Source organism: Ascidiella aspersa, chromosome 3, assembly GCF_963924565.1.
Source record: "Ascidiella aspersa chromosome 3, kaAscAspe10.2, whole genome shotgun sequence".
NCBI lineage: Eukaryota > Metazoa > Chordata > Ascidiacea > Phlebobranchia > Ascidiidae > Ascidiella > Ascidiella aspersa.
The window spans coordinates 19,847,330-19,868,999 of record NC_139449.1 but is presented as its reverse complement, the minus strand read 5'-3'; the positions used below and the strand labels follow the sequence as shown (position 1 = coordinate 19,868,999).

General features: G+C 37.8%; 1 protein-coding gene and 2 non-coding genes across 3 annotated transcripts in view; 2 read left to right on the top strand and 1 right to left on the bottom strand.

Moving 5' to 3' along the window:
- The first annotated feature begins 214 nt into the window (after window positions 1-214).
- LOC146160654 (dynein axonemal heavy chain 3-like) overlaps window positions 215-21,670 on the top strand; it is a 50,781-nt gene continuing 29,325 nt past the window's right edge. Inside the window, exons 1-29 of the mRNA XM_083383528.1 lie at window positions 215-325; window positions 781-944; window positions 1,140-1,228; window positions 1,295-1,352; window positions 1,608-1,803; window positions 2,075-2,264; window positions 4,468-4,663; window positions 5,251-5,332; window positions 5,772-5,906; window positions 6,199-6,303; window positions 7,110-7,289; window positions 8,547-8,683; window positions 8,754-8,877; window positions 9,434-9,594; window positions 10,361-10,545; window positions 10,891-11,014; window positions 11,836-11,989; window positions 12,564-12,708; window positions 13,150-13,361; window positions 13,724-13,815; window positions 14,196-14,310; window positions 16,181-16,297; window positions 16,976-17,155; window positions 17,346-17,482; window positions 18,742-18,943; window positions 19,360-19,563; window positions 20,112-20,226; window positions 20,745-20,943; window positions 21,305-21,527. Of these exons, the coding sequence (XP_083239654.1) occupies window positions 224-325; window positions 781-944; window positions 1,140-1,228; window positions 1,295-1,352; window positions 1,608-1,803; window positions 2,075-2,264; window positions 4,468-4,663; window positions 5,251-5,332; window positions 5,772-5,906; window positions 6,199-6,303; window positions 7,110-7,289; window positions 8,547-8,683; window positions 8,754-8,877; window positions 9,434-9,594; window positions 10,361-10,545; window positions 10,891-11,014; window positions 11,836-11,989; window positions 12,564-12,708; window positions 13,150-13,361; window positions 13,724-13,815; window positions 14,196-14,310; window positions 16,181-16,297; window positions 16,976-17,155; window positions 17,346-17,482; window positions 18,742-18,943; window positions 19,360-19,563; window positions 20,112-20,226; window positions 20,745-20,943; window positions 21,305-21,527 (4,323 nt within the window). The 5' untranslated portion in view covers window positions 215-223. The remainder of the gene's footprint in view (window positions 326-780; window positions 945-1,139; window positions 1,229-1,294; window positions 1,353-1,607; window positions 1,804-2,074; window positions 2,265-4,467; window positions 4,664-5,250; window positions 5,333-5,771; window positions 5,907-6,198; window positions 6,304-7,109; window positions 7,290-8,546; window positions 8,684-8,753; window positions 8,878-9,433; window positions 9,595-10,360; window positions 10,546-10,890; window positions 11,015-11,835; window positions 11,990-12,563; window positions 12,709-13,149; window positions 13,362-13,723; window positions 13,816-14,195; window positions 14,311-16,180; window positions 16,298-16,975; window positions 17,156-17,345; window positions 17,483-18,741; window positions 18,944-19,359; window positions 19,564-20,111; window positions 20,227-20,744; window positions 20,944-21,304; window positions 21,528-21,670) is intronic.
- On the bottom strand, window positions 18,205-18,279 carry Trnaa-agc (transfer RNA alanine (anticodon AGC)). The gene has a single exon. It is a non-coding gene; the product is annotated as a tRNA-Ala (tRNA).
- On the top strand, window positions 18,407-18,481 carry Trnaq-uug (transfer RNA glutamine (anticodon UUG)). The gene has a single exon. It is a non-coding gene; the product is annotated as a tRNA-Gln (tRNA).

Below are 21,670 nucleotides of genomic sequence, written 5' to 3'. Positions count from 1 at the left end.
TAAAGGTGTTAAATTAAAGCACTATAATGTTTGTATAGCACCATTACTGAGTTTATCAGAAGGAAAATACAAGCCATAGTAGTGCTATGGAACGACCTAAGGTAATTTGTTAGAAGGGCTCATTTTCACATTTTAAGAAAAACAGTTGTTTTCCTTGAGTTATATTATATTGAATTTATTTGTTTGAATACAATATAATGTGCACACTATTAATAAATTGCAGATGATGGCCACCCCACGGAGAAGCATCAACCAATCTCAGGGTTTGTCTACCCTTCCTAGTTTGCAACCAGGGCAAACAAGTCAAGATTCTGAATTATATCAAGTAAAAATTAATTAAATTGTTATCAGTGTATTAGATTTTTCTACAGGTTATTTAGGATATGTCTAAGGTTTAGTTTGTACTTAAACCAGTGGTTCTTAGCGAGAGTAATAAATAATCAATATCTTATACATTTTTTTCATAAATCTTTCCCACTTTCTTCTAACTACTTTCATGGAAAAGTTTTCTCACTATAGTTAAAATTCTTTTAAAATTGAAGCATGGCAAACAGTGGTCTAAAAAGAAACCTTGTGATGGTAAAACAAAAAGTTGAACATACACTTTAACATATATAAAATGTATTTTAACTTTATATCTGTAATTTTTGTTGCAAATTTTGCCACAATGATCTCATGCTATTATTTAGTTAGGAGGCATTACACATTATGATACAAAGCTTACAATTGTGAAAGACTGATATAGGCTGCTTCGGAGCAACAATAAATCCTTTTTATTAGATTGTTCTAAAAAACAGCACCCACCCACCAATCATGCAAGGAATGTCTTGGACCCTGCTATCCCCATTTAAAGAGCAGAGACACCACCGATCACCAAGCGAATCTATTGCAAACAACTACACCCCATCTGCAGCTGACATTAAAATTCGTGATATTCCAGCAAAGTAAACTTTTAATCAGCTTTAGTAGTTTACATTTTATTAAAGTAAAATAAAGAATGTTTACTTCTATACCCATATGTTGTTTTGTGATATTCGTTATTTCTTTTTAGTGTAATATTTTATGATAGATTTATTTTTAGTGTTCAAAATATATAGGGTTTGCAATTGGCCCACAAAACAATTGTTTTTGTTAATTAGATACAGGTCACTTCGTCGCACATCACTTAATGCCGGCATAGCAAGATCCAGTGGCCCATCGCCTCCAAAATCTCCAAGGAAAACAAACTGTAATGTTGTTTTTGATAGATGATATATTATCTAGTTTTTGTTTTTTATTGCGAATGTTTTTATAGATAAAGCACCAACGTCGCCAAGAAAAAAAATTAGACCTGATAACTATCAGGAAACAAGGTAATAAATTGGGGATATTAAGTTGCTATATCTTTATCACATGTTTTAAAAGCAAGTAAATAAAAGGAAAAAAATGATAAAATTAATATTTTTGTTGCAAAACAAATGTTTACTTCTCATATGGCAGTGCATGAATTTAAAAAAATATTATACTTTCTTTTTAACTGGTAACAATAATATTTCAGGTCTTGGTGCATTTACTTTTGATTTCTTTTAAATTAACCAAATATTAAACATTTATTTTTTTCTTTGCAGGCCTGGCAATGATTCCTTATTACTGTACTCGCCCAAAAAGTTGCAACAAGGTGTTAAGAATACAGAATCAGAGCCAATCAATGATGAACTTCCTCCAAGCAGACCAATGTCACCCATGCAACAGATATCTGCAATAAATTCAAACAAACAACAAGATGATTGTGAAAAGGAAGAATACAGTGAAAAAGATTTAGAGGTGCTTCATTTTTTTGATAAATATAATATCAATGACAACAAAATTATTTCTAATTCACATCATTTATGTGGTGACTTCTATATAAACATTTATACTAACTATAAAGGTTTTTTTTATATATGAGTGATCCAACCATGTCAAAAAATTGTTCCAGTTATTTATTCCGTTAAGAGTGGCCTTAAAAATGTTAAGTAGTGTTATGCTATATGCTGTATGTCTGCATTTTTCTTGATAGCGGTTGGACGAAAAAAGCACTTTGATCATTATTTAGAGATACCACTACTACATCACCAGCGGAATAGATGCAAGCCAACTTGCCGGACCACCCCCTGGCCAAATGGGAAGAGTTGAGCTCAATCTTCCCGCTAAATTAAAGGAAAACCAGGATCTAGGCGGCTTGCTCGCTAATCTCAAGAAAGAAGTTTTGACAGACTACGATTTCAGCTACCGGAAATCTATAAGTTAGTTGTAATGCTTATATTTTATTTTACTATCGATATCCATTAACACGATATTAATATACACAAGCGCTGTTTATTTGCAGATACAGGATAATATTTAATATAGAAAGGAATGGCATGTAATCGAAACGCTAAATTTTACCATATGTTGATGTTCAGGCGCGATATAAAATATTTTTCACGTAGGGCATGAAAATCACTTTAGACATGACGTCACGAACTTACGTTATAAGATGACATTACAAAGTTACGCCCAACGTGACGTCGCATAGTTTCGTCAAAACGTGAGGTCATGAAGAACAGTTTTTTTCAGGGTGTCGAACCGTTTGGCTTTTCCGGTTCAGGTTCGGTTCGAGTTCAAGGATTATTTCGGAATCCGGTTCAGTTCCGGTTTCGGTTTTGAGCATTTTAAAAGTTCCGATTCAGCTCTGGTTCGACTAAATTTATTTTCAAAACCAGTTTATAAAGTTCCGGTTCGGGTGCAATAAATATAGAGTTACGTGACGTAAACAAGCAGCTCATTATTGAAATATCTGAAAAATAAAAAGCAACGTTTTATTTAATCAGTACTCATTTTTTTTAATAAAATTTCTAACATGGCATAACTTGACTGTGTAAAACAGGAGTTGTGACGTCATGTTGGAGTGAACCGATTTTTATGACAGGTTCAGGTTCTTTCAAAATATTCGGTTCAGTTCCTGTTCGGCTCCTTAAAATCTTAGTAAAAACGTTTCAGGTTCGGTTACAAAAAAAATTAAACAAAAAAAATTTGGACCAAAACCGGTTCATAAAGTTCCGGTTCGACTACCTGTTTTTTTTTGGTTGTTTAAATTTTAGTTTGAAGAGGTATTACAAAGATGTTATCGACTTGCGTCGCTTAAGTTACCAAAACCATCATTTTGCATTTACGTAGTCAAAATAGGCAAAACTACAATTAGGAAGGGGGTTGTTTATACTCATTTCGCATTGTGCAAGACGGTACCTTGTAGAACAAAAATAGTGCCCAAAGGTATATGGCAGAATAGACTAATAAGCTGTTGTTCTTGGTGACTCCGAGCTTTTGCAACGCCTTTGTCGAGAATCCTCTTTCAACAAAACAAATATGAATTGCTTTGTGATGTGAAATTGAATACACGGAGCGCGTTTCAGTCGCCCTAACGCAACAAGTTTTTATTTCCAAAAAAATCTTTATATAGCGTTTTTTGTCTAAACTAAACCGCTCTCGACTGTGCTTGAATTGTATTTTAAGGGCCCACAGTTTTTTTAAAAGTAGGGTGTGTCAAGTCGGGCATTTTTTTAACTCAATATAATTAGCGCTTTGTCCCATGCTCCCATCCTTTATTTAGCGTTTAGCTGTCTTATATAAAATTAGGCTTTTACAAAATACTGTTAAAACCCGTTTTCACAGTGGAGCATCAGCAGGGTTACCATACCGTGCTTATTTCTAAGAGTTGTGCTTATTTTTAATTGCGGTGTCTTAAAAAATACTAATGTGCTGAGAATTATCTGGCCCGGAATGAAAAAAAAGGCATCACACCTCTCCTTGCAAATTAAAAGTTTGCGAGTTCAAACAAAATATGCATTTTTTTAGCTCTTAGCGCGATTAAGCTGCTTTAAGCTGCATTAGGCGAACAACAAGTGTTTTTAGGTTTATTTGTATTTAGATACCCCCTCTCCCTCCCCTCAAAAAAACCTGCATCCGCCCCGAATTATCAGTAGTAGCGTGCTGATTTTTTTGGTCTCAGCAGATGGTAACCCTGCATATCAGAAACAGAAGAAATATTAAATTTAGTATATAGGCGCCGAGAAAACCACAATGTTCCTAATTAAACCGGTTCGTGCTGTTGGTCTAATTCTATATAATTGCAACCCTAAAAGTGTATTTCTGCGTTTAGAATATGATGCTCGAAAAAAAACAAACTTTTGGTGTTAAACAACGCTACAACGTTAAACAAAATTCACAAACTTGACATGTCGAATAAAGTCTTTAACAAAAAAAACAATACCACGCAAGACAAAAAATACACGTACGCAAGACAAAAAATACACGTACGCAAGACAAAAAATACACGTATACATTTCTGGTGCCGTGCGCGCGATCTACCCTGGTGTTTTGATCACGCATTTCTCTTACACCGTCTGACATGAAAATCCAAGACCGATATTCGCGACGACGTTATCATTGATCTCCTTTGTTCAACAGTCGACTACATCTTAAGCGACGAGACGGAGCGGCGACGCGTCCACGTGGCGGCAGTTCCCCAGCCCTTCAGGCTAAACACAATTCGAGCACCTGTCCCGTGGCGGAGCGCTGCCCTAGGAGCGAGGGAATTCTGCAAGCGTAGCCTCTTCACCGTCAACACACTCATGCCCCAGCTACAGAACCTGTGGTTTGAAAAGTAAGCGGATATGTAAAAAAACGGCAAAAGTTTTAGCTCGTTGGCGTTTAATTATTTCCTGAAATGCACTTTTTAAAAAGTACTCTTTTTAGTGTAATATTTTATCATACATTAAACATTTATTTTAGTGTTCAAAATATATATGGTTTACAATTGGCCTAAAAACGATTATTTTTGGTAATTAGATACAGGTCACTTCGTTACTCATTGAAAAAAGGCAAGAATATGATCAATGAAAATTTTTCTGAAAATAAAATAGTTGTTTGAATTTTATCGCAAGGTAGGCAACGTTTTGCTACGACTTTTCACATTCCATCAGAACTTTGAATTGAGATTATATCTATATTTCGTGTTATCTTGCCAGTTTTTTTGACTGATCGTGAATGTTAATTGTCGTGAGTATGAGTACTGCTACTCGTGTTGACTTTTCCATCAATATTGTACAGAACGACAACAAATTCACCCTAAAGTTGAATAAAACTGTTACTATTACTTAAACTCGAAAACGTACGTTGCCATAATACTACAATACTAGATGTGTTTATTAAGATAGTTCGATCAAATACTATATTTTCCATTTGTCAAAGATTCAACAAACTGCGTTTCGTCAACGTGCAGGAGTTAAAGGACAGCGGCCTCCCTTTGCATCCTGCCAAGTTTGAAGATCTGGTAAGTACAATTTTTAACGAATAAGTGTTAAAAGTATATAAATATCAACCCAGTGCAGAAGTATATTATATAGTCGCTATATACTTAAATATTCCACGTATTGCGATTTGCACCACTAAATTAAATTGCTTTGATGTAAATTGTTGGGCAAACTATTAGGTCGTAATAATAATAGGCCTAAGGAAATTTAGTATAAACCAAGTAAAAAGCAGCACTTTTTAAATCGCTCGTCCTTTTTGAGTAACAACGCCACGAAACGCATATGAAGTGTTTATGCAATGTTTCTTGGCGACAACATTCAAACCCTTTTGAGCCTTAAGCCAACAGCAGACTTTCCCTTGTAATTGTACCCCACGTTAGCCAGGACCACCTCGACGTTGTTTGCGCGACCCGGCAACCTCTCGCCTTGTGTCGTTAATTGCCTTGCGTTGAAACTCAGGTGCTGACACACTGCGAGCGCGCGCGTGACGTCCTACTCAAGCAGTGGATTCCCGCGGCCGTGCGCCTCTTCCTCGTTCACAAGGAATCCTGGACGGACTTGGTGCCTCAGAATGACAACGATAGCACCGTCCGGGTGAGTACGAGTAAAGGATTTGCTAGATTTTTCTCATGCCGTTGGGGACATTAGAAAGTTGTAATTCCATTATTTGTTGTCGGCTACACACACACACACACACACACACACACACACACAAACACACACTTACACACACACACACGTAAATTTGCCAATCTGAAAGGTAAGGAATTTCAAACTTTACTGAACGGATAGTTGTTTACTAATTCTACAACGTTATCCGATGACATTTTGTGATACCGATTGTGCCAAAAAACGTAATTCACCCGTTTGCTGTGTTCTCACACAGGTCCAGGAATTTTTCGCGTGCGCGGCTTCCCTCATGTCCAATCAGCTGCGCGGAATGGTGATCAGCTCGCTGCAAGATTTTGTCGACTTTTGCAAGGTTCATGAGGTAATGGCATGTTTTGTACCTTCAAACTTATCATTATTCCTCGCGACTCGCACGTTTCTACGCAATAAAAATACAACGGTTTAATGTTTTTTTCGATAATAAATTTCCTGACGCAACGTATATACCTAACTCTTATCCCTAATGAAATGAATTTTAGTTTCGCTTACATGTTTTTATTTATTTATGGCTTCTGTAATATCTCCTAGGTCCTATGCTGGTAATGGAGGTGTTTTTGTCAGTAATATTAAAGGGTCAGTTATTGTCAGATAATATCGGATAAAAGCCAATGTCTGTTGTATGCCTCTCGTCCGATACTCATGTGCAGGTTTTTTTAAGGTTTGGTTTGGGTGACCGCTAAGTAGTTTCAAGAGACCGCAAGTGTTTCATTTAAATACCAAAAAGTTGCAAGTCCAAAATTTGAAAAACCGCTGGAGAAATTTGACCGTTTCGGTCCCCCAAAACACCTTAAAAAAACACTGCTCATGTGGTATCGACTTAGATAAAAAGCACTGCTCATGTGGTATCGACTGCGATCGTTAACCATGCGATTTCAATTTTTACCATTTTGCGTATTTTTCACAGTATTGTGGTGATTTCGTGTCATACCGGACTTTAACAAAATATCGGTTATCGGAATAAAATACAAAAAAGATTCGGACATCCCTAACAATAGTCAAGTGATAGAGCCTACTACTAAACTTTCATTCCGTCCGTTTAAAATAATATCAGTTAATTAAGGTTCGAACATTCCTAAGACTATTAAAGAGACTAACCTAAGTGTCTATCCGTCCGTTTACCGCAAACAGAAAGGCAACGACTTCGGCGCGATCTACCAGGACCTGACATTCTGCGCGCGATCTGTCATGCTGCTCCAGCTGCAAGTGCGCGACACGAAGCTCTACTTTAACCCTTCGTTCTCCGAGTGCCGCGACATCGTTCTCAACTGCTTCGGCCACATCACATCGGCAGCAGAGTCCATTCCCCGGGTTGGTTCTTACACTGTTAATCAAATTAGTATAGGGTTCACAGCCACACCCATATGCAGATATGTGGATTATTAAATGATGAATTATAGGGGGTTGCATCGTCACATAACGTGGTCTTATGTTTTTCCTAAATTCAAACCGGAAATCGTACAGCTCATTTTCATTTCAATATAGCTTGTCGAGTTGACAACCCCCCTTCAGCTATTATAACAAGACTTGCGTGTGCTACTGTCGGTCATTTTAATTACGTTATTAATGTTTTTCTTATTAGAACATTTTGGCCCTAAAACCTTTATCGGCAACAGTTCTTTGTCGCCGTCCTGAATGCAACCTAATTTAAAATGTTTTCTCTGTGTTTAGGTAGCACTCCCTTCAAGGTAACCTTTACCTTTGTGCGATATTTCTGGCATGTTATGGTTACTATATTTATAAGGAAAATATTTAAACGGCTTTCAAGTTGAACCTGGGCAAACAATACAACAATGAGAGTTATTTGATGGCTCGGGCGAGACTATTGAAGTCGCTCCCTAAATGTAACCTTTTCAAGGGCGTCCTTCACCACTTTCTATGAGCTTGACTTCAATTCTAAATTCCGTACAGTATAAGAAACTGGGGTCGTACGCTTGTATTAAACTTCCCACCCCAATCTGCCTAAAGCAGGGGTTCTTAACCTTTTTTCCCTTATTACCCATTTCTGTCCAGATCAAAGTCCCATTACACAAAATCTAATTTTATCCACTTGGCTATTTTACCATAGTAAAAATATAAAACAGCGTTATTCAACAAATTATAGCTCGCTCGTCTGAACACTAACTTTAAACGCACACTCATAGCTACTGTAAACTACACCAAACAACTCCACTAAAAATTCCACAAACTGATCATAAAAAAATAGCTAGGCTAGCCGTTAGCGGATACAAGAAGAATCTTACTATTACGTCACATAAAAATAAAATACTTAAAACCGGCCACAAAAATGATCACTATGACGAAACAATCGTAAAAATGATAAAATATACTTGCTTGTTTGGTTGATTTAATTTTAAAAGGACTCAAAACATCAAAGAAAGTGAACGTAATAAAGCAATCTACCACTTTCAGCTGGGACGTTGTTTGTTACAACCATAATTCTGGTTCAGTTGATTACCCACCTGCTACCCTGAAATTACCCACATGTGGGTAATTACCATGGGTTAAGAACCACTGGCCTAAAGTGTATTTTAAGATTTTTTATTGATCGGTAATTTTAATCCTCAGGTTGAATGTGACTTGTTCCCTGAAATGCGCGACACAACCTTGTTACTGCGAACCGTCAACCCCGACGAACGACTGGTCAAGGATTTTATCGAAACTGCGATGGCCATATTTAAGGCTAACATCGTCGGACCTCAAAAGTAAATGTGTAAACTATCCAGAAAGAATGCTGACAGGCTATTTTAACAAAGGTATTTTCCTTTTTTAAAGGTATCTTGACCTCTATAACAAGTACGCCGACCTTTTGAACAACAAAGCAGAGGTGGAAGCAATCCAATTTATCAAGGAAGACCACACCCTTGACGAATACATGGTCATGATCAAAAAGTTTGACGTAAGACTACCTATTATTTAGACAATACCGGGGCAACATAACCTAGTTACATCAAAGGTTCAGACATTAAAAAAAAAACTTGTTCCAGTCACCGCGGTTTACCACAATAACGCTTATGGGATTGGTTTTGTTTTCTTATATCGTCGCAAATTCCTAAAAAATGTTGCTTATTTTCCGTTACCAACTTCTGTTAAATTGTACACCTGTGACGCGATTCAACACTGTCAGTCCCGACTCGGATCGCCGTGTGCCACTTGAGTAATTCCCCTAATGCTTACCTTGTCAATTTTTTACTTCAAGGATATCTAAGTTATGAAAACACCATCGTGGTAAATTAACCTTATTAACAATACTAATTCAACCAGTTTAGCCATACTAAGTGTAAGTTAAAATAAATTGGCCAAAAAAAAATCAAATTTTGGAAAAAATCAAAGCCTAATGCAGTTTTACCACCGACAATGCAATTTTTTACTTCCTGAAACCTAACACAAATTCTTATACTCAGTTGTGCTGCGAAAAAAGAATTTAATGTATTTTCGCTTTTATTTTTTGGCAGAAAATCCGAGACGAGATAATGGTGTTGCGCATCAGCGTACCTCTCAGCTTCTTCTGCTTGGATTGTTCCGAAGTCAACGACGAACATGCGTCACGTGCCCAGCGAATCAAGGATCGCGTCATAACCAATGAGATCGAACAGAACCGAGAGCTGAATAAAAGGTTAAAGAATATGACAATAAAACTATAAACTTTTCGATAATTGCATTATCCGTGTGGAAGGGTACAATTTATGGCCATCTAAATAATAGAACGTTAATGAAAGTATTGGAGCACAATGACCGGAGGTCGTATAGTTAGAGTGAATACGAAAGCCATTACAGAAGTTTAAAGCATATTTCGATCGTTTTCAATAAATTCAATACATAGTTAAACGTGTTAGAAACCACTGTCGTATAGATGATTCTTTTTTGATTAAGTGGCAAATTATATCAATAAAACTGCTTCTCCAAAATTACCAAACTTTATTTGAAACTTTCAAACATCGTTACTCCAAATCAGCATGGAAAGTTATAAGTCCTCAACATTCACTCTGTAGAGCAGTGGTTCTCAACTGGGGTGTCACGGCACACTGGGGTGTTATTTTTTAATGTTCAAGGGTGCCGCGAGGTATTTTGAAATCTTTAGGAATTTTATTTTTGCTATTATTGCGAAGCGTTTCATCCTTTGTGAATGATTACAATAAATCAAAATATAATTCTTACATTGCTTAGAGTTCATTGTATTTTTCCAGTTTCGTTTATTTATAGTAAACCACTCGACATTATAGTGAGTTACTCTTACTTAACAAAATTCTAGTAGGGGTGCCGCAATCTATTTATTTTTGCTTTGGGGTGCCACAAGCCATAGAAGGTTGCGAACCACTGCTATAGAGTATATAGGCCACCAAAAGTAACAACAACATTTGGAATTTCGCTTTTTCGTTCAGTATCTGTCATCAGTACGACGTTATCGCCGATCGCGTGTCCGAGATGCCGGAGACCACTGTAGAGCTGGTCGCTCTCGTTGACTTCCTCAAAACTTCCAACGAAGTCACCATCCACGAGCTCAAAGTGCAAATCGGACTTGCCGCCGATCGTCTCGAGTTTTTACTCGATTACGCCACCTTGCCGTGTAAGTACATGGTTCGATGCTGTTCCGTGCCTCAAGCTAGCTCTGTAGCTTTTGTGCAGTATTTCTTTATTGTCTAAAAGGGGCCATGCAAACGTTAGGATGTTTTGTGTATGGAAAAATTAAACAACATTATTTTCGGTTTTTGTTGTGAATTTAAGACAATATATATTTATTTTTATATTTTCTAGGATCTGTTTTGTCTTATTTCATTTACATTGTTTAATCGTCCAGAAGACATAACATAATATTTCGATTATGATAAGCTTTTATATTGCTAGATTCAAATCGTCGAATTCGTTTTACTGTTCTACAATCTACATCAGTACACAAAATTTATTTTCCTAGACGAGGACATCAAGCTTAACAGTAACGTGTTCCATTGGCCCGATCAAATCCATAACGTGTTTGAGATCAACAGAAATCGGCTCATGAACAGACGCGAAACTGCTGAGGACAAACTACGAAAGAGGTTTACATAGCTATATAATATGTAAACATATGACTATATTGTAAAGTTATGTGATCTGTTTGGTTGCTATACTTGTTTTTGTATATTTATTATCGGTGATTACCTCGCAACTTGTTGAGGGCCTAAATCCGCTTTTCTGCTCAGCCGTTTTCAATTTGTATGAGACAATTGTATTTAATCCGATAAGCATGTGGACAAAGGTTTTTAAAAGCCCAAGAGCCACTTATTTTCAGTCTCAGGGCAATCTCAAGTATGATTAACTGGTCAGGAAGGATTTCTAAAAATGGGATACAACCACTTCAAACCTAAAAGGAATAAACTCACTTTTTTAGATAATTAAAGAAGTTGAATATGTCTTAGAATTTAGATATTTAACTCGGGGTATACAGTGTCAAGTAGTTGATGCCTCGGATTTTGTGATAGCGCCACATACTAACCTATTTTGAATATTGAAATTGGGAGGACCAGTTATTTTAAACAAAAAATATTACATCTTGAACTTTATATCCTCATTCGTTTTGTCGTGATAGTTTTTTTTTAGTAGTAAAATCCGATAAGAAACACTATTTGGACCACAGGTTTATTTAATTAGGTATTTGTTCGAAAAAATGTTTTATTTGGCAATAGTATTGACAAAATACCATAATTTGCGCCTTATTATTGCCAAGTTTGGGTATACGGATTTTGTGAACCAGGGTTTATAACACGTTTTGTTTCAACGTAATATACACGGCGATATCCTGGTTGTATTGAGATCTTTAAATACTTGATCACACAGTTATATTTGCCTGGCTTCGAGTAACATTTCACTTGACTGACAGGACAAAAGAATTCGAGGAGACGTTGAACGGCTACAACAAAGAGGTTGAGAGCTTCAAGAAGAAGGAAGTGGCGAGTCCCGACGAGATGCAAAAGAACGTCGACAAACTCAACGAGCTTACGCGACTTCTTGACCAAGCCGCACAAGATCTCGAGGTATCCCTCCCTTTCGCACGTTGTGTAATGCACGTTTGCGAAAAGTATTTTGTCGATGGATACGCAATTTATTACTTCTTGAATCTACAGAAATATTTCAATTAGGCCTTCATGGACCCCCTAAAACTAGTTCACGGACCCCCAAGGGATCCATGGACCCCAGTTTAAGAACCCCTGATTTAAATCTATTGCAAATATGCAGGGCTTTAGTACATGTAATCCACTCGTAAATTCGTTAGTCGATTATTCTATATAGTATTGGTTTGCTCATTTTTATCGTTCGCTGTGTAGCCTAATTTCAAGGCGCATATCGCCATAATAATCTTTCGCTTTGTGTGTAGCAACACCCACAAGGCTATACGTTATTATTGTATATGCTAAAGTATCCGACATATAAGACGAAAGTGAACACATATCTTGATAGATCAATATCTTCCATTATGTTATCCATTTTAGTTGTTTTTGTTTTGTTAACTCGACATTTATACTTTTAAATGAGTTACCGCTCTCGGCCCTTGTTATGTTATTTTGGGCTCACCAACTTGAGTTTCCTTTAACATCGCATTTGCTTTAGGCTATTAACGAGGAAGAACGACTTCTGGAGTTTGAGGAGAGTTCCTTCCCGATCCTGCAGGCGATGTTCCAGTACAAGCAGCCCTACGACAGTCTATGGACCACGGCGCTTCAGTGGCACACGAAGAACGAGTTGTGGATGAACGGTAACCAACCGTTACCAACCTTTAGCCTATACAATGTTGATATAACTGTCATAAATGAACCACAAAGGTTTTAAAAATATCTTTAAAACGACTTATGTAAGAAATATATTACTGAAGTACATCATAACTTTTGTAAAAAATTGAAAAATTTATGATTGGTTAACAACTATAGCAGTGTTGGAGCAGCTTTAGAACCTTAATTAAATATAATTATTAATAATTAAATTTACTAAACATTATTTATATTCACCTTTACAAATATTAACTAACCATTGGACTGAGGTATTTTTATCGAAATACGTAACGGACAAGTTCGCGGAATTGCTCCACGAGTGCAACCACTACTTTGAACCCTTACCGAACGCTTAATGGGCCCCAAAACGGTTCGGTTTCGTAGTCGATATCGCGCGCGTTTAAACTGAACCCGGTTTCCGTTCGCAGGCGCTTTTCAGGAGCTCAACTCGGAGGTGATCAGCGAGGACATTGGGCAGATGTGGCGCACCGTCTACAAGCTTACCAAGTCCTTCTCGGACGCCGCCGGGCCGCGTCGTATCGCCGAATCGGTGCGCTCCAAGATTGACAAGTTCAAGCAGCATTTGCCGATTCTCACCACCATCTGCAACCCCGGCATAAAGGAACGCCATTGGGAGCAGGTACAACCCACCGGCTCTTAGTGTTAAGAACGAAGTTGTGCCTAAAGAGCGTGCACAATTATACTTTACAGGCTTATTTAAAGAGGGCGGATTTTCATATGCACGTTTGAAACCAAGTTTGTACGCAGCAGTTTCGACAGTATTTTGGTCTTAGTTATGATAATAGTAGTTTATAATTCGCCGCAACGAACTGTTATAACGATCATTGATCTGAGAAAACTCTATCAGGCCCTGTTCAGTTTTTGGGTTTTTAAAACACACAGTTAGATAATTTGAAAATATTAAAACGCTTAGTAGAAGAATCCGTATTCACAAACACAAATGTACATATTCAAAACAACGATTTTTATTATGACTTATAGATTAGCGACATCGTTGGGTTCGACATCAAACCTGATAGCGAAACTTCGCTACTCAACATGCTTGAGTTTGGACTTAACAAGTTTATCGACGAGTAAGTGCACCATTTTTAAAAATTATTCACTAAATTAACAGATTTAGTGTTGGAAAGTTTCTTTTCGAGTGCACGTTGTTAACGTTTTTACTGTAGTTTACTAAGGTATTTTAATTACTTGTTGTAAACTAACAAATAGTAGTTTATTGAAATACAGATGTAAGGACGTGTGCATAGTGATAACTATAATTTCGCCACGCATATGCATTTCTTATTGAAACTGTAATGTCAGAGATATGGTATGACACGTATAATGTTTTCAATTTTCTATAATTTACTCTCTTCTCTAATACACCAAAACATGTTTTTTGTGGTTTCGATTTGCTGTGCTGCGTTTACAGCCATTTTCTTACTAACACTGGCTAACCACTTAACCCCAGTCTGGAGCGAATCGGCACCAACGCCGGCAAAGAGTTTGGCCTTGAGAAGAACTTGACCCGAATGAAGCTGGACTGGGCCGATATGGAGTTTATATTGGCGGAGTACAGGGACACGGTAAACCTTCTACTAACGTGTTTTGAGTGAGGTGTGCTCATGTGGTTTGTGTTTATGTGATAACTCGATAGATGCATTTAGGGTTCATTGCCTAACACTATTTAGGACCCCACTGCAGTATTGGCACCTTTAAAATATAACGTCTGGCTACAGTGACCTGGACTTTTCTAAGAGTTTATTACTAGTATGGTCGTGGTGTTTTCAAGTGTAACTTTTGCTCTAACGTATAGCATCGAGGCGATTGGGGCCCGTGCCAGCAAAGAGTGGTCACTCGAAAACGCCCTTGCAAAAATGAAACAGGAATGGAGCGAGATGGATCTCATTATGACGCCATACAGGGACACCGTAAGGCCCGTTTGCTGTGACGACTAACCCATTAAAAGACTCCTGTAACTTTTTTGCCGACATCATATTTCCTTTTATACCGCATGTTTGGAATATGCAAAACCATTTGAAATGTGTGTGTGCTTGTGTGTGTGGGTGGGTACGGGGATTTTATTGGTTTTGAATTGATGACAGTTATGTGCTTAAAACATATTGGTTTGTTACACTTGTTTTTTTACATTTTTCTTTAAGCTCACTACTTTTTTTGTGATTTGCAACTTATTAGTGTATCTACTTGTAACATGTTTTTTAAACGGTATAGCTATTTTGTAAAACTGCGACAAAATGACAAGAAAGCTTATTGAGCCCCCCAAAAAATTGGAAATCTCTACGATTGATCCTTACACGCCATTCAGAAAATAAATTGAATTTGAAGCCATGCACCGATCTAGATCCAAGATTCACTTTTAGCAATTTTATGTACTTTTTTTAATTTTAAGAGTGTTGATTAAAGTAGGTGTCGAAATTCATGTACTTATTTATTACTCGAAAGTTAAGATGCGATACTTACAAACCTGTTTTAGGGCATTTACATTCTGGGAGTGGTGGACGAGCTGCAGATCTTATTAGACGATCACATAGTGAAGTGCCAGACAATGAGAGGATCCCCCTACATTGGACCCTTTCAGACAGAGTTTTCGGTGAGAAGATTTAGTTGAGAAAGTGTTTAGCTTATTGGGACAGACACTTTCGAGAATTAAGTGGTGTAAACAAAGGTTGTTTTCATATCGAGTCAAAATTGTGAACATTGCTATGTTAGTAAATAGTAAAATGTTTGTGTTTAGGAAGTGCTAAGGTTTTCAGAATCTGTCAAGTTTTTCCATTATAGAGTGGAGCCACCGTTTTAACTATTCATTTTTATGTTACAAGAAAGTTGCAGTATTTTAGTTTTAACCTGATTTTATCCCTTTGGCTGACAAGGTATGGTAAGTGTTAAACTATTCGTTTTTCTGGAATCATATAGAGAAAACAGCAGCATCAGTTGTTAAGTGTTCGAGAAGCCAGTTGTGTTTTGAAGTTTAAGAGGATAGTTTGTCGAACCGTTAAGCTTTTGAAAAGATGTCTGCAAATTTGCCTTCAGTCAGAAATAAGAGGAATAAGAGGATTAAGAAATCCCTGATTTGACAAGGAATGCAAGTTAAGCTAACGTCGTGGAACACGAGGCTTAGGATTTTCAAAATCCGACGACGCTCGAAACGACAGCTTTGAAACAATTCTGTAACATTAGACTTGCAGTGTGAGGTCCGAGTCAACTCCAGTCACGCATAAAGTGTTAATCTGTCTTTCTTTCAAAACAATTTCAACCGCATTTAACATTAGATTTGCAGTGTGAGGTCCGAGTCAACTCCAGTCACGCATAAAGTGTTAATCTGTCTTTCTTTCAAAACAATTTCAACCGCATTACTTGTCATTTTGTCGTCGGTTTACGTTTGAGTGTTTAGCCCGACTTAAATCGAGTCCCTCCCGGGCTCGCTGCTGGTTCTAGGGTTTGAGTATCCTGGCTTCAGTCGACGACATCCAAGCTTTGCTGGACGACCACATCGTCAAAGCGCAAACCATGAAGGGTTCGCCTTTCATCGGACCCATTGAAACCGAGTCCAAGGTTTGGATGTGTGTGACAATGTATTGTTCTCTCGTACACTTGTTGGTTATCTGTGAAGACATCTGGTTGCTTTATAATTTCTTGTTAAAGAGTTGAAATGGCGTTTGTTGTCTAAGGCTAAGTACATTTAAAAACTCGATACAAGTTTATATATTAGTTTATTTATCCAAAGAACCACAAACTCATTTTAACGTAGAACACAGTTATTTTGTAACACACCCTTCGTGTCATCGCTGTTTTATTATTTTTAAATAAGGTTGTCTATTTAAACCACTGCAATTGATCTTCGTGTAGAATAAGAACCGCTGACTGTTTTAAAACAGTTAAAGATAAAAACAAAGAAAAATAATATTATTTTAACTTATTTATTTCGTTAAACTTCCTGAACCTACAGACAATGACTTTTGCTATAATAATAATGCTTTATAGCAATTCTAAGTATCTTTTATTCGAACTAATGGAATAATTACAGAGAACAAGGCGGGTCTGGTCGCTAAGTTTAGAAGTAATGTGGGGGAAAACAATGTTTTCGCAATAATTTTTTTTTTGGAAGCAAACTCCGAAGTATTTAACAAGTTATTTTTAACGAAAGTCGCGTATACTCTCCTGCCTAAATGCCATGTGTAGTGCGCAGTCAATAATAATCTTATCCTCTATGTCCTGCACTTTGACTGACAGGAGTGGGAAGAGAAGCTGATCCTGATGCAGGACATCCTGGACTCGTGGCTCAAGTGCCAGGCCACTTGGCTCTACCTGGAGCCCATTTTTAGTTCGGAGGACATTCTTGCACAAATGCCGGCTGAAGGAAGGAAGTTTGGCATCGTCGACTCCACGTGGAGGGACATCATGCTGGAAGCGGTAATCTTTATTCCTTCGTAAAACAAACAATTTGATGTAGTAAAACAACGAACCTTGGGGTGTGAGTGTAAAATGTAAATGGCAATGAATCCATTAGATCTTTATTTCTACAAGTTTGCTCAAATTTGACTGTTTTATTACCACTTGAACGTAACTTCAAAGTTGTTATTTAAAACGTTTGTAATTCTAGGTTAAAGACCCGAAAGTTTTGGTAGCCACGGGCCAGCACAACATGTTGGGAAGGCTGCAGGAGGCAAACCAACTGCTCGACGAGATTCAGAAGGGGCTTAACGACTATCTGGAGAAGAAACGAGTCTTCTTTCCTCGGTAAATGACCTGAAATTCCTCCTTTTTGCGAGTATAGTCTGGCCAATTTATCCAATTGTCAGTACAATACTATATGAAAACGTTTTTCACGTTCGCTGATTATAAACTTTTATCAGAATAGCTTGACAAAGAGTTTGCGGGTCAGATGTTGTTAGGTAAAACCAGGTTTGCTTCTCTTAAAGGAAATAAACACGTATCAGAAATATATTCAATAAAAACATTCACACAAATGTGTGTTAATAACTGAGATCTAGCCCTTCGAAGCTGCTTTTTGACCAACGACTACAGCTTACGTATAATTGGTACACCGAAAGCCATCGCAGACTCACCGAATCTGTTGATCTATGATGCAAGCAGAGCAGACTAGAAAAACAACTAGGCTGCAGTGAGGTTCGAACTCACGACCTCCGGTCAAGCCGGGACCGTCGCTCTACCAACTGAGCTATGCAGGCTCAGAAGGGAACGAGTCGAAAAACAACCATGCGCCAATGCTTGATCAATCTGTTAGTACAAGCAACCTCATAGAAGGGGATCCACAGTACCATATCATTTATTCAATGAAACATTCACACAAATGTGTGTTAATAACTGAGATCTAGCCCTTCGAAGCTGCTTTTTGACCAACGACTACGGCTTACGTATAATTAGTACACCGAAAGCCTTCGCAGACTCACCGAATCTGTTGATCTATGATGCAAGCAGAGCAGACTAGAAAAGCAACTAGCCTGCAGTGAGGTTCGAACTCACGACCTCCGGTCAAGCTGGGACCGTCGCTCTACCAACTGAGCTATGCAGGCTCAGAAGGGAAACGAGTCGAGAAACAACCATGTGCCAATGCTTGCTCAATCTGTTAGTACAAGCAACCTCATAGAAGGGGATCCACAGTACCATATCATTTATTTCAATAAAACATTCACCTTCTGAGCCTGCATAGCTCAGTTGGTAGAGCGACGGTCCCGGCTTGACTGGAGGTCGTGAGTTCGAACCTCACTGCAGGCTAGTTGTTTTTCTAGTCTGCTCTGCTTGCATCATAGATCAAGAGATTCGGTGAGTCTGCGATGGCTTTCGGTGTATCAGAAATATTTGATGTTTTTCATAAACGAAATATTTGATGTTTTTTTTAACTTTTTTTAGTTTTAATTTTACAAAACATTACTATTTTGGTTCAATCACTAACACTAAAAACTGTATTTCTTTAGTAATATATTTTAGTAAAATCTGCCACCTTAAAATTCATACCCAGTATATTGCCAACCAAGGTTCTTCTTCCTGTCCAACGACGAGTTACTGGAAATCCTGTCTGAGACTAAAGACCCACTGCGTGTTCAGCCCCACTTGAAAAAATGCTTCGAAGGAATCGCCAAGCTCAAGTTCACCGAGCAGATGGATATCGTTGGCATGATCAGCTCGGAGAACGAAAACGTACCTTATGGCGTAAAAATTTCGCCCGCCAAAGCTAAGGTAACTGGAGAAAGATTGTGACATTTGTTTGGAAGTTTGTGACGTTTTTATAAATGCTGCAGTGGGACGATTTTTGCATTATTTTTAATGCTGCCATCTCCCGACCGTTCCATTAATACCTTAACATAATCACTCATAAAACTTTTATCGTATTTTATCAAGAACAGACTTTAAATTTAAACGAACTGCATGGACAAAATTACGTATGTTATAAAAATAAACAAATCGTTAATTTTTTTTAAAGAAAATGCTTTCTTTAAGGAATAAGCCAGCAAATATTTGTACAAATCCGAAAAACCAAATTGCTATAAAACTCTTACTTGCATAAAAATATTTGCCCCATACATGTTCTGTCACAGTTCAACCAGCGACCGGCAACACCCAAGCACTAACCTTTACGCAATTAATTTTTCCAGGGTATGGTGGAGAAGTGGCTGCAGGAGGTCGAGGTAAACATGATCAGCAGCATCAAGCAGGTCATGTTCAGGTCCTTCAAGGATTATGCGGCCAAACCACGCAAGCAGTGGGTGCTGGACTGGCCCGGACAAGTTGTGCTGTGCGTGTCACAGACTTACTGGACTTCCGAGGTGTCCGAAGCAATTCAGGAAGGCTCGCTGGCGGTAAGAAACGTTTTCCACTTATTTCTGCATTCAAAAAAACGTATGTCAAATGATTATTCTCGAATACGTAGACTTGCTTCCGATTTTAAAAGATGCGTATTTATCGTTTTTATTATCGTAGACAAATTCGTATATTGTAAACCCTTCCCCGATATTTTAAAATTACAGAATTAGACGATTGTAAACTAATGGTTAAATGTATTATTTAGTTTAAAACGTAATTTTTGAGAAAGTCGTGTAATGTCGTCACACCAAAATATAATGTTATAAAAGATTTTAAATTTCAGTTTATACAATTTGCAGATAAAAACTTTGGTAAGGAATTTTTACATGTCTTACATTTGATTATTTTACATGCGACTAAAATACTGAACTATGCAAAATCCTGCCGTTGGCGATATCAACAGTTAAATCTCGTTACTAGACCGATCATAAATCTGGTCGGTGTAGTAATGTTGACCGAGCACAACGGCCCGTGCGTTGTACTGAATTTGAGAGTGGTGTTCGTTGAGACTAATTTCCCAAAAACAACTGATGTTAAATTGCAGACATACCTGAAGCAGCTAAACAGGCAGATTAACGACATCGTTGAACTGGTGCGAGGAAAACTTGACAAAGGGGCTCGAATCGCACTCGGTGCCCTCACTGTGCTCGATGTACACGGTAGGTCTGAAATCGACGGCGATTGTGTAACCTTTTACAAAACAGATCAGCGACTGAGAAATTTTATTTAAAATTTATGTAAGGCAACACATCTAGTAGCGTTTAAGTAACGTTCTCGATAGTCAACATGTAGAGTGCAAATTGAGTAATTGTTCCACTGTTTACGATGTCATATCTTGGTTTGTTTTTAAAGTTAAATTTTCTAAGAAATTAAGTGTTATATTTACTCAGGTTGTTGCGAATTTATTTAATTGATTTTTTTTTTTTTTATTTATATACAAAGGTACTTATACAAGAAACATGGAAAATAAGAATACTGTATTATTTTCAACATAATATAATGCCTTTATGCCTTCGACGTGCCAACATTGCGCTACAATATATGGGGTTATTCTACAACCGCGAATAAAAGAACAAAACCACAGTTGTTTAATATCTTCACAACAAGTTTTATCCAAAATATTGACACTGTAAGAAAATGTTATAGTCTTATTTATTCATTAAATATCCCCTCATAGCCCGTGACGTCATTGTCGAGCTGGTAAAAACCGGAATCTCAAACATCCTGGACTTTCAGTGGCTGTGCCAGTTGCGCTACTACCAGGACGAACAGGACTTCGTGGTGCACATGATAAACACCGAGTACATGTACGGATACGAGTACCTGGGCAACTCGCATCGGCTTGTCATTACACCGCTCACCGACAGATGCTACAGGCGAGTTTTCGTTTGTTTTTTACTTCTGTCATCATGTTCAGGTGCTTACTTTGGTTGCATCTAAAATACACAGGATCAAAAGGATCACATTAGTAAAGCTAACCTCCAATATCTCACCCATCCCTAAATACAACCCTACGCCTAATACCAAACCCTAACCATGGACAATCCTTGTAAACCATGTTATCCTTGCGATCCATGGGATCCTGTAGATTTTAGATGCACTGCTCACTTTAACCTGATGAAACACTCTCTTGCGAAAGCTTGTCAACAATATAATACAATTTGTCAACAGACGATTTTAAGCTGTTGAATTTGACAAACACAGCTGTTAATCATACAATATATGTTATGTGATCAGAACGCTAATGGGTGCTCTGAAACTGAACCTGGGTGGGGCACCGGAAGGTCCCGCCGGAACCGGAAAGACCGAGACCACCAAGGATTTGGCCAAGGCCCTCGCGAAGCAGTGTGTTGTTTTCAATTGTTCCGACGGCCTTGATTACAAAGCCATGGGCAAGTTCTTCAAAGGGCTGGCTTCTTGTGGTGCTTGGGCTTGCTTTGACGAGTTCAACCGAATCGAGGTATTTTACTTAACTATGTTGAGCTCAAAGGCTTGTTTTTGAACGCGTTTCAAATACGCCTTTATAGTATTTACCGATTGGGAGGTACATCGTTTTTGATTTGCACCTTTTTATTGTCTTATATAAGTTGCGTTTTCTATATT